Source organism: Schistocerca americana, chromosome 1 (assembly GCF_021461395.2).
Source record: "Schistocerca americana isolate TAMUIC-IGC-003095 chromosome 1, iqSchAmer2.1, whole genome shotgun sequence".
Classification (NCBI taxonomy): Eukaryota; Metazoa; Arthropoda; class Insecta; order Orthoptera; family Acrididae; genus Schistocerca; species Schistocerca americana.
Window position 1 is genome coordinate 935,304,791 of NC_060119.1, and position 13,409 is coordinate 935,318,199.

General features: G+C 43.3%; 1 protein-coding gene across 1 annotated transcript in view; it reads right to left on the minus strand.

The window, feature by feature from the left end:
* Positions 1-2,501: 2,501 nt before the first annotated feature.
* The window catches only part of LOC124595244, a 175,129-nt gene continuing 164,221 nt past the window's right edge, over positions 2,502-13,409 (minus strand). The window contains exons 17-18 of the mRNA XM_047133909.1: positions 11,905-12,122; positions 2,502-2,671 (exon numbers count right to left, since the gene is read on the minus strand). Of these exons, the coding sequence (XP_046989865.1) occupies positions 2,502-2,671; positions 11,905-12,122 (388 nt within the window). The remainder of the gene's footprint in view (positions 2,672-11,904; positions 12,123-13,409) is intronic.

The following is a 13,409-nucleotide window of genomic DNA, read 5'->3' on the forward strand; positions in this document are numbered from 1 at the left end:
CCATAAGTTAAGAGTAAAAGAGATTCATCAGATCAGACAACTCATTTTGATTTTTCCATGGTCAGTTCACAGCCTTGCGGCACCCAATGCAGTTGTAATTTATAATGTTGTTGAGTCAATAAAGCTTCGTGTTCAGATTGTCTGATGCTGACCACTGTCTTTCACAGAGCGGTCAAATTCGCGTCCCGCCTTCTTGGAGGCTACTAGGACGCTAAACGTCTTCGCCTACTTGCTCGTACAGTGCCTTTCGTACACTTTGGATACGTACTATTCACAGTGGCAAGTGTGCTTTTCAAGATAATCGCCGTTTTCGTGATACACGTTTAGTCTACTGGTCTCTGTCTCAAAATCGTTTCAATTAAAGGGGCCCTTTGTCTGCGATGGTTCGTTAGGAAGTAATTGCATTACTCTTGGGCTATAATGGATTGCTCGCAGTGGTCCCTTTTCATGACCATCACGGTCATTAGGCCTGAAGTTATTGGTATATAAGAAACACAAATTATGCACGCTATGAACTTAACGTCGACGACGTTGCGGTATCGAGTACTACTTGTTGGCATAAGGAGACAGAAATTTGTAAATATTGCTGCTAGCACCAGAGGGGTTTGATTTAATATTGTATGTTACGTATGTGCGGGGTTACCCAAAGGTACTAATATTGTATGAGTATTTAATTGATCATGAACACCGTCCTGTGATTACTATAATGAGTGAAATCGAGACTCACGGAATCCTTGTTAATGGTGTCATTGAAATTATTTTCCAACCTGGGACTGGTGCTGGCTTTCAGTTGTAAGGCTTTTGCTTTCCAAGTGTTAATTACAGTTCTTTTCAGATTGTGTAAAGAAATATCTCACTTGTGAGGTGTAAGATGGGCACTGGAGGTCCAGCAAATGTTTGGCTTTGAAATAATCCAGTGTCAATTGGCACCAACGGGGGAGCCCTGGCTGTTAGCAATACTGGACCCGCAATGGACTGGGGCGGCTTATTGTATGTAGCAAGTTTCGTTCATAGCACACTACCGAGCTTGAGTGGAGCCCTGTATTTTCTAATGGTCTAAACCACTGTCACTGTATTTGTTTGTTTCACTGCATTTGTTTGTCTCATAAGTTTTGAATATTTATTTACTTTCAAGGTGTGTAAATGGTCTCTCAAAAATTTATTGTTTATTGACTGCTCATGGAGTTTGTTTAAATGATTTACCTATGATTCAAAAAGAAAAGGGGACCCGCATCAGTGTCTTAAGGATTTAGAAATCTTACGAGGAGTCTTGTAAATGTATGGTTCTTCAAAATGATTTTTAATTTTATGTTTTTAAATTCTATTTACTGGAAGCAACTAATCTAGTGAAAAATTTTAATTTCACATTTTTTAATTCGTCCACTTGTACATAAAAATTTATAAAAGTGTAATTAATGTTTGTTCTTAATAAATGTTTGAAAGTGTTAGTTTGCCGTTTGACACTTTATCCTCGTCCCACTGCCCACTTGATACAAGATTCATGTAATTTATATCGATTTGTAGTAGGATTTTCGAACTTACACTGTATTCGGACATTGTTTGATACCTTTCAGAAAACGAGCTACTGAATGACAATCATAGTGGATTTGGAAAATATCGTTCTTGTGAAACAGAATTCGCACTACATACACTCAAATTAGTGAGTATTATCGACCGTTTGCATGTTTCCAGATTATCACAAGGGTTTTGTCAACATTCTTCAAAAGCAGCTTGTAATGAAATTGCATGCGCATCGAGTATCGACTCGGATGAAAGACTGGATTCGTGATTTTGTGTCAGAAAGGCCACCGTTTATACTAACTGACATGAAGTCATCCAGTGAAAGGGATGCGTTATCAGGGGTTCGCCAGGAATATGTTATGGGCTCTCTGCTGTTCTTGTTCTAAGTAAACGAATTAGGAAATAATCTGAGCATTTCTCATAGAGTGTTTGCTGATAATGCTGTCGTTTACCATCTAGTAAATTCTTCAAAAGATCAAAACCAACTGCAAAATGTATTAGAAAATATATCTCCTAGGAGCGGAAAAGAACAAATGTTAAAACAAAGGGTTTTTCGTTGCGGTGTGATCTTTCCATGCAAATTCAATGACCAACGCTTTCTTCCGAGTGCCAAAATGTTTCGCAGACTCCCATGCACAGAAGGAGAAATGACCTTCGTGTAATAGGATTAAGACGTTGATTTTTCTCAGAAGATTTTTGAGAGTGTAACGGTAGGGAAATGATCTGAGAGTAGTCGTATGCGCCCCCCGACAGACTAATAAGTATGAATTTCAGATCAGTCATGCAGATGTAGATGTGGACTTGCTTTTCCTTCTCCTACCTGGAGGGGTAAGAAAAACATAAACGGTTTAATGCATATGCTTAGCTCATATGAAACAGGCTGCACTCTTTGCTTCACAGTAAACACACGAAACTGGTTGATTGTAAGAAAGGTGTATTTGGTTATGAAGTGAGACAGCGAGGACTTGTCGCGGGCGGCCTCACATGAGTGCGGCCGGCGGCAGCGTGACGATGTCGTGGCCGGCGACGGCGGCGGGCAGGTCCGGCACGCTGCGCACGCGCGATCCCGCCTCGCAGCAGAACGCCTCCACAGAGCTGAGCGCACGCACGTACACCGTCGTCAGGCCGCCCACCACCAGCAGGTGCGTGCCTGCGGACGTCATACCGACACTCTTAAACTAATTACTGCTAATGCCAGAGTGAGGGTTCGGCACACATATTGAACATACATCCTCCTCTCTGTGTCTGCCTCTTCCTGCTTCTATCTATCCACCTCATCCTGCCACTTCTACCCGTCTGGCTCCTCCCCAGCCTCTCGCTACCTTCATCCCCTCCCCCTCGCTTTTTCTACAGTGCCCAATCGACAAGTGTAACCCCTGCAATGCATTTCAGTGAAGCAGGATGAGACTAACCCCACAACTCACCTGTCCTACAGCACACGCTAGATATCAGGAGCTTGAAAATTTATTTGTCCCTGATGTTCAGGCCACTATGCAAAAGAGGTCTATATCACAGCCAATACTACTCCAAGATACTAATTCAACATAACACACCTGTCATGCATGGCAACCTACTTGTTGGAGCCTGGAAAACTGATTATTGCTTGACATGTAGGCTGCCCTGTGAGGCAGGTTGATCTGGCTGACAGATAACGTTCTCACACGACATACCTGTTGTGCAGGGCAGCCTATACAACAGGGACTGAGAAATGACACTTTTTTTCCTATATCTACATTCCTATTGGAGCTACATGGTTATAAAGCCCACAGTGCTCATACTCATGAGGACTGTTTTTTCTGTACCAAATTTGGTTGAAATCAATCCAGGAGTATGGAACGAGATGCTGGACTTAATAAACAAAAGAACTAAAAACTTAATAAAACACAAAAAATGCAATTAAAATCTTTAGAGAAGCCACACAAATTAAAAAATTGTATTTATGTATGTTCCAGATCTCCTCCTAAACCAATGGATCGTTTTCAACCAAACATGGTACAGATATCACTTACTGTATGGAAAAGAACACTTGGGGGGGGGGGGGGAGAACCAACAATCTCCTATTGAGGTGGGAGTGATGATGTGAAGGGAGATGGAGAGAGAAATACATGGACAGGCAGAGAGGGGGAAGGAGATGGACCCAGATAGGGGGAGGAGGAGATGAACAGAGAGAGGGAAAGGAGATATGGACAGAAATGGTAGAATAGGATGTGCACAGAGAGAGGGGATAGGGGGTGATGGGGAGGGAAAGAGGAGGAGATGGACAGGAACTGGGGGAGGAAGCGATCGTCAGAAAGAGGTGGAGGAGAATATGGACAAAGAGAGGGGAGAAGAAAATTATTGAGGGGATAGGGGTGGAGGAGCAGATGGGCAGAGGGGAGTATGAACAGATGGATGCAGTATAGACAGAAAGGGGGGGGGGAGGTGGAAAGAGAAAAGGGACAAAGCACAACCAGGCAACAGTGGGTACTCAGGTAGTCCACCAATAAATAACACATTACAGAGAAAAGTTCTCTACTACTGCGAGAAACTGCTGTACAGAATAGATTGAAAGTGCTACAAGGTAACTTAAGAACTGAGTCTTTATACTCATTTCCTTTCATATCCACTGGAAACCTACTGAAAATGAAACCTGCACTCATCTGTACAATGCTTTAGGATGTGTTAGGTAAGCATATATAGTTTTCCTGTCTAGTGTTCATTGAATGAATGTTGAAGTTTCCTCTGAGTGGGACAGTATTGTGAACAAAAAAATCCCACGACGTAATATATGTACATGGATCACAGAGTTACAATTCCCAGCCACCTGAACAGTGGCTTACACGAAGTTTGCAAAATGACCCCGCATATCCGTTTGCCGCCCTTTACAGGGCTACGAATTATCTTACTGAGTGCACAGGGTTGCCGCAAAATATATCACCATATGAGATAACAGACTGAAAGCAAACAAACCTTCGCCTTTCGGTATCAGACACACATTATTCTTGTAGTGGAGATAGGAGCATTTAGTTTCTACACAACCTTAATACAACACTTCTAAGAAGGGTTTTCATGAACTCCCTATACTAATAATTTAAAATGGACTATTTCAGACTTTTGAGCACTCTGAGACTAAAAAATTTCGCTTTCAGGAGAGTTACGTGATACAAACTGTATGAATTATATTTAACTGTTAATTTGTTCTCCGAAAGCATCATGCTGATGTTACCGACTATCGTGTTGGTTACTTCATTTACATTAACTTCCAAGTCTTTCACAATGACACACCTGCTATAAGCAAGGAGAAAACATTTTGAGTCATCTGTCATGTTTCGTGACATATCATTGATGTACAGGTTGAATCAGAGCTCCACCGACGAACTTCCAGAGGCTGTTCAGTGATAAGTGGTACCGTCTGGGTATTTTGGCATAAGAACATCAGTCTCCGGCAGATCATTACAGAGTAATAATGTAATTATGTTTTCTTCGGTGTGTTATCGCAATCACCGTTGTTTTTGTGAAGATATAAAGGGCGATCAAAAAGATTCCGTTCGAAGGCCGCACTAAACCTTCGCCTATATCGGTGTTTATATACCGGCATCGAAGACGCGCTAGCTTGCATATATGATGCAGCAGTGCCCTCAAAACCAAAATTTTTGATCGCCCCTTATATCTTCACAACAGGAAAGAAGCCTGTAATATGTAATAATCAAAACGTACAATACACAAGACAAAGTAAGGCAACAACCCTCAGACGAAACACATACACTTTTACCACCGTGTATTCAATCTGTTTCGCCAAATGCAGAACTGTTCCCTTAAAGGCACTGTTCAAAATTTTGTCCGTTATAATAATGTTATAGCGTTACACCGACACTATCGCTTGTCTTACACACTCAAGAATTCCAGCAATATGTCGTACTGCTTCCGCTGCTGCGAAAACATTAACCAACAGTGAAAATGAAACTGGGATGAATCTTTGCTGACTATATCAACCACGCTGATAACGAAAAAGACAATGAAAAACTCGAATTGACTATCATTAAAATTGGTGCAGTTTATTATAATTATTTTTTATTAGCGATCAGTGTCAATCCCTACCCATATAAACTTCTAAATCCCGCTGATGGTAGACAGAGTGGTGTAGTTTCAGGCAACATTAGCTATGTACATCTTGTCGCTGTTTTCAGCGCGGGCTTATAGCAACAAAGGGAAGGGGAAGAGGAAGGGAGGAGCGGAGCATGTTTCATTTAAGCGTATTTTCGTGTGTGTTCTTTTCGTGTGCTGGAAGAACGTGTTTTGAATTGTGTGAGGTCACTGTAATTCCTGTAATTCAATATGCCTCGCAAACGGTTATACAGTGCTGACAATGTTTGCTACATTTGCAGACAGGTTATACTGAAATCGCAGAGGAGGGCAATAACGTCATATGTTAGGAAGGCGTACAGACTGAACTTTGGCTGTAAAATCGGTGACCAGAATAAGGCCTGGGCTCCTCGTATGTTGCATATCTTGTGTCTCGAGTCTTCATTCGTGGTTGAATAGCAAAAGATCTTCCATGGACTTTGCTATACCCGTGATCTTGCTGGAACCATCAAACCATGTGAATGACAGTTAATTTTGTATAATAACTCTTGTTAATCTTGTATGATAACTCTATTGCCACATGGTATTTCTAGAAGAAAACGTGTGCCTTGACATGTCCTAACATACGCTGACCATGCGACCACTGCCTCACGGAGACAAGCTGCCTGTTCCCGTCCCACATGATAGTGATAGTACGAGAATGGTAGTGACACTAGTGCTGCACCATCACTTTGAAAATCACAGTTCTTCGAAAGATCCTGATTTGTGTGTAACAGTATATATAAAGATACTGACTGAGTAACACAGTGTGAACTTACTGATCTAGTGAGAGATCTGGTATTTCGAAAGGTAAATCTGAATCGTGGGGTCAAGACCACAACAATGGAATTGCCCTGATAAGACGGTAAATGTGACCGAGTTTCGTAACTGCCATATGCCATTACTTCCATTTTTTCGGAAGTGAAAAGAACTTTGTATTTTGTAATAATGTATAGGGACTAACGGCAGCTGTGAGCATTCACTATAAAAATTGGAGCTTGTTTAGAGACTCCTCTAAAGTAAGTCTCAAATGAGTGCCACTCCATAATGGCAACGTGTTACCATCAATTCCGATCGGGTATGTAGCTTACATGAAAGAAACATATGTAACATGAAACAATTATTTTTGCTGCGATTGAACTACGACAACTTTACATGGCAGATTTCCGAGGATCTGAAAGTCACTGGCATGTTACTTGGACTACAACACGGCTCCACCAAATTCTGTCGCTTCTTATGTCTCTGGGATAGCCACATCAAAAAAATGTTCAAATGTGTGTGAAATCTTATGGGACTTAACTGCTAAGGTCATCAGTCCCGAAGCTTACACATTACTTAACCTAAATTATCCTAAGGACAAACACAGACACCCATGCCCGAGGGAGGACTCGAACCTCCGCAGGGACCAGCCTCACAGTCAATGACTGCAACGCCTTAGACCTCTCGGCTAATCCCGCACGGCTAGCCACATCAAAGCAGTTCATTATAAGAAGGAAGATAGGCCTCAAAGTCAATTACTTGAGCCAGGATCTAACAATGTCATGTACGAAGCAGTTGTCGAATCCAAAAACATAATTCTCCTTGCTCTTCATTTAAAATTGGGCCTAATGAAAAACTTCGATGCGGCCATGGGCAAATCTGGGAAACAGTTGCGCGAGAAATTTCTACGACTTTGTGAGACGAAAATAAAATAGGGGCTTTTCGTTGGTCCCCAGGTACGCAAACTGTACGAAGATGAGCATTTCAACACCATTCTGACAAGTGATGAAAAGTTAGTGGCGATGCATTTCTTCAAACGTCAATAAGCTTTCTACTAAATAAGAGGGCAGAGAACTATAACGATCTTGTAGCAAATCTTCTTCATTTCAGCAGTAGACTGGGGTGCAACATGTCTTTAAAGTTGCATTTTCCAGATTCCCACTACGACTTCTTTCCTGATCACTTTGGTGCTGTAACCGACGAGCACGGAGAACGCCTCCATCAGCACATTTCGGACAGTGAAATGAGACACCAGGAAAAGTGGACTGCATCAGTGTTAGCCAACTACAGCTGGACATAGTCAGGGGATCACCAGTAGAAAACTACAAACGCCAGTCAAAGCGGTTGCGCCTTCAGTATCCTTCCTCCGAAGGAGGAGATAATATTGCATTTTCATTAATAGTTTCGTTATCAACACACTCGAAAACATAAAGATTAGCTGTTTTCATACCTGTTATAAAATAAAGTAAAATTTTATTGGATAGTATCTTCCTAGCAACTAGGTCAATAGGAGTCTCGGACGTAAACGATGGAACACATTTGTTTCCAAACAAGACACGCAACATGTATCATCGACATTTCCACTGTTGCGCTAATTTTCAGTGCAGCAGAATTACAAAGTTAAGCGTGGCAAGAAACCACATGAAATTCAATAACGCCGTTAGAAGCCGCCAGAGATCGTCTCTGAAGAACCTCTGAAAGTTCTGGTTCATGCATTACATGAAAAAAACAGTGGATGTCTCCACAGTGAGAGTCCAATCTCTTTCGTGTTTCTTGACGCTGGAGGACAATCTTCTGCTTCCTACTTTCCATGGTGGTTCAAATGGCTCTGAGCACTATGGGACTTAACATCCATGGTCATCAGTACCCTAGAACTCAGAACTACTTAAACCTAACTAACCTAAGGACATCACACAACATCCAGTCATCACGCGGCAGAGAAAATCCCTGACCCCGCCGGGAATCGAACCCGGGAACCCGGGCGCGGGAAGCGAGAACGCTACCGCACGACCACGAGCTTCGGACTACTTTCCATGGAGTGAACCATTGTCGGTCATACGACGTAATTTAAGATCAAGCATAAGAAATATTTTCTGAAAATAAAACGATGACAATACCAGCAATTTCAAAATAATTTTGGAATATACGAATATCGTATGAAAGTGTCTGATATAGGCCTATTGATGAACATCTGAGACCAGCGTGTCCCTCCTATTTCAGCTCCAACTTTTTTGTAGTTGCTTTCTATTAAGCCCAAACTTTACAGAGGCTCTTGAACAGAATGAACCCGATGTCCAGCGACAAATCTTCGAAGATTATTAAGGGATATTTTCTATGGTGTTATGATGGACGGGTGCCTTCGCAGGGACTCGTTACAAATTAGCAATGTAACCACGTTTTTTTCTGTTTGTCATTTCAGTTACCTTTATTTCTTTGAAAGAAACCAAAATATACCTCTCGTAATACACGTAAGTCTCAGATATTTGCAAAGGTACAGCGATACGGTTGTCTTTTCTGCGGGAACTTGCATTCACTGAAGCCATTCCGCTAATTTTTCGTCAGTAAGAATATTCATACTTCAGTGTATCACTGTTTACACACGACCAGCACTGTCGGAAAAAAAAACCAGAACAGAAACGAGCAATACCAAATGCAAGCTTGAGGGCGAAGGGTAAAGTGGACATTACTGTTAAAAGCAAGTACCGTGAGTGAATGGAACAAGTTTGTTTCCAAACAAGACATACAGTGCATATCGTCAACATTCGAACTGATATTGAGATATTTTCAATGAAGTACATATAGGAAGATGAATGGTTGTAAGAAATCAAAGGGAATGCAATTACTCTGTAATAAACCACCAGAGACTACGGGTCCACTGCGCCAAAATTTTCAGGAAATATCCCTGAACAATGTCTGGAATCTTGTTAGTTAGTTTTGGTTTTACCCTGATTTCACTGAACTAAAAGTTACAAAACCACGAAGGGAGGAAGGAAGAAAGATAATAGTTTAGGGCCCACCACTGCGACCGTGATTATATGTAATTTTTCACTTTACCCAGGTTCCTGTGGAAGCTTTTTCCACTTCATTTAGAGAAGAGTTGTGTGGGGGTTTGGAAGGAGGAGAGTAGAGCCAGCGATAGCCTGTAGCTCTGGGTCTCAGTGAGGTGTTGTCAGGTGAGTCAGTACCAAGAGCATTGCTGTCAAGAAACAACGATCACCGTTCGAAACTCTGTCTGGCACGAAATTTTAACTTATCACACACGATATACACGTTGTATATTGCGCCAAGAGTGGAAGAACATCATACCAGTAACACTGGTGAACGTATTGCGATATCAAACTCCGTGTTACACTTTTCCTCGCAAGGCGGCTAATCCCACGTCATTACGGTACAGCATGATGTCTCAACGTGTTGCGTTATCGAAGGGAGTTATAAAAATATTGAATCTGAAAATTTCTGGCAGATTAAAAACTGTGTACTAAACCGGGACTCGGGCATGGAACTTTGCCTTTCGCGGGTAATGTTAAGATCAGCCTTCACAGTTTTTCCGGTTTACACATTATGATAGCACCGTGGATATAACACTGTTCACAAAAATCTGGTTAGCTGCGAGTAGTATACCATTCCTTGTCGACACATGGGACAACTCACGGTGATGCACCAACAAATCGAGCAACGTCATTCACGGAGTGATCATGGGTCCATCCAAACACGATGATGCTATTTTGTCACTCTGTCGCGTCTGCATCTCGACCCATGTAACTACACTCATGCTAATAAATTAAGGATATGCTGATACACGGTGAAACAACGCACTGGTGGGCGGTTTGCGGGTTTAAATCACCTCGGGGTATGGCCATGCGGTGTATTTGACCTGCGGTCGTCGCACGGTGGTGCTGGCAGCAGTCCAGATACGCAGAGTTGTGGTGGTACATGTCAGAGTATGATGCAGCGAGTAAGTGTGCAGACGTTTTCAGACGTGCTAATGATGACTGTGTGTTGAAAATGGCCCAAAGAACACATATTAATGACGTTATGAGGGATAGAATACTACGGAGACTGGAGGCTGGTCAAATGCAGCAGGTCGTAGCACGGGTCCTCTGTGGGCCACAAAGTGCGATCTCAAGATTATGGCAACGATTCCAGCAGACAGGAAACGTGTCCAGGCGCTACAGTCGGTACATCCACAGTGTACAACACCACAACAAGACTAATACCTCACTATCAGTGCCCGCAGACGGCCACGGAGTACTGCAGGTAGCCCTGCTGGCGACCTTACCACAGCCACTGGAACAGTTATCTCCAGACACACAGTCTACAGACAACTAAAAAGACATGGTTTATTCGCCCGGAGACCTGCAAGGTGCATTCCACTGACCCTTGGTCACAGGAGAGCCCGTAAAGCCTGGTGTCAAGAACACAGTACATGGTCTTTGGAACAGTGGTCCCAGGTTATGTTCACGGACGAGTCCAGATATAGTCTGAACAGTTTTTCTCTCCGGGTTTTTCATCTGGTGTGTACCAGGAACCAGATACCAACCCATTAATGTCCTTGAAATAGATTTGAATGGAGGTCATGGTTTGATGGTGTGAGGTGGGATTATAATTGGTACACGTACACCCCTGCATGTCTTTGACAGAGGAACTGTAACAGGTCAGGTGTACCGGTACGTCATTTTGCATCAGTATGTCCGGCTTTGCAGGAGTGCAGTGGGTCTCACCTTCCTCCTGATGGATGATAACGCACGGCCCCACCGAGCTGCCATCGTGGAGGAATACCTTGAACAGAAGATATCAGGTGAATGGAATGGCCTGCCTGTTCTCCAGACATAAACCCCATCGAGCACGTTTGGGATGCTCTCGGTCGGCGTATCGCTGAACGTCTTCAAACCCCTTGGACACTTCAGGAGCTCCGACAGGCACTGGTGCATGAATGGGAGGCTATATCCAGCAGCTGCTCGACCACCTGATCCAGAATATGCCAACCCGTTGTGCGGCCTGTGTACGTGTGCATGGTGATCATATCCCATATTGATGTCGGGGTACATGCGCAGGAAACAGTGGCGTTTTGTAGCAAATGTGTTTCGGGGCGGTTTTCTAAACTATCACCAATACCGTGGACTTACAGATCTGTGTCATGTGTGTTCCCTACGTGCCTATTCTATTAGCGCCAGTTTTGTGTAGTGCCACGTTGTGTGGAACCACATTCTGCAATTATCCTTAATTTATGAGCATGAGTGTAGCTAATTCCAGGCAATCGAGTGACTCACATAGAACTGCTCATTGTCGTGACTTACAACGGCGATAGTGGGTGACACTGCTCACAGTAGTCGAAAAGGACAAGCGTTTTGTTTTGAGGGGGTAAGAAATATTGTGTGTGTGTGTGTGTGTGTGTGTGTGTGTGTGTGTGTGTGTGTGTGTGTGTGTCAAGGGTGTTTCTATTGCTGCACATTACGACAGCTACTTCAGCAGTGGCTACTTAGTTGAGGCTTATGAGTGCGGCAGGAAGTAACAAAGGCTTACCTATGTACCCGACGGCGTGTCCGTGTCGGGGAACGGAGAGCTTGGCGCGCACGCACCAGCGTCCCTGCGTGGGGTCCCAGACGTCGACGCTGTCGATGCTGCCGATGGGCGCGTCACGTGTTGCCCGCGTGGCCCCGCCGGCCAGGAAGAGCGTGTCCTGCAGGCACAGCAGCCGCGAGAAGCACACCGGCTGCCGCAGCTGCGCCGACATCGTCCACCTGGTGGCCATGTCAAGCTGCTAACCCTCGGCACACCTGATTCAACAATGTTATGCGAGGTGGCTAAAAATTACTAACAAACAAAACGGCACCCGAGCCAACAGCCGCGTTAATCTGAAACCGAGTGGTAATCTTAGATCGGTGCTGACAAACATTACGGCACAGCTGGGAACGCTCTGTGACCGCTTTCTTCCTTTAAGCTCAACAGTCTTAAACTGGGAATGGATTTCGTCACATTATGTCACGAAAAGTTTTCGAGAGAAATATACAGCGCCGAATTTAACTCGTTCATGTTCATAACTGTTGTAATGTCCAGAAATCTTTGGCCGATTATCTTTATCTCCACAACAATCATATGGTACAACTCGGTGGAATACATTCCCAAGTCACTTGAAGTACTCAGAAATTACCCCTTGATCATGTACCACGGTTGTGAGCTTCGAGCCATCTGCAACAGTATCTGGGCGCAAATGCATCTGTCATGAATTTTATACTGATGTTCCCTAACTCCTTTGTGGTCCCACATAGGCAAGTCCTGCGCATTTTGATCTGGCGATCTCACCGAGCATTCTCACCGTACAGGTAAGAAATGGAGGAATTTGTCGTCTTCCAGTAATGGAAACGAAGGCCATCGCTTTGGGTAACTATAGATAAGATTCGACTATTATTTAGCTTTTAACTGAACTAGGCCCAGTGACACGTCATAGCTTTGGCTATACGCACATTGCTTGAAAAATGGTCAAGGCACCAGGGAGGCAGTTCTGACGTTGCAGTTGATAATGGAAGAAAGACTGAATTCAAGACAAGTTCATAGGATTTGTCCACCTGGAAAAAGCGTTTGACAATGTCTAATGGTGCAAGATGTTCGAAATTCTGAGGAGAATGGCAGTAAGCTATAGGGAGAGACGGGTAACATGCATTGTCTACAAGAACCAATAGGGAACAATATTAGTGGATCATCACGAACGAAGTGCTCGGATTGAGAAGGGAGTAAGACAGGGATGCAATCTTTCGCTTCTGCTGTCCAATGTATATATACATCGTAAAAGCAATCATGCAACTAAAAGATAGGTTCATGACTGGAATTACAATTGAGGGTCAAAGGATGTTAAAGATAAGATCCACTGATGACACTGCTGTGATCAGTGAAAGTGAAGAAGAATTATAGGAACTGTTCAATGGAATGAACAGTCTATGGAGTACAAATATTGGTTGAGAGCAAACCGAAGAAGTATTGAGTAATGAGGAGTAGGAGGGCGAGAAATTTAATGAAGTATATGAAGGTAA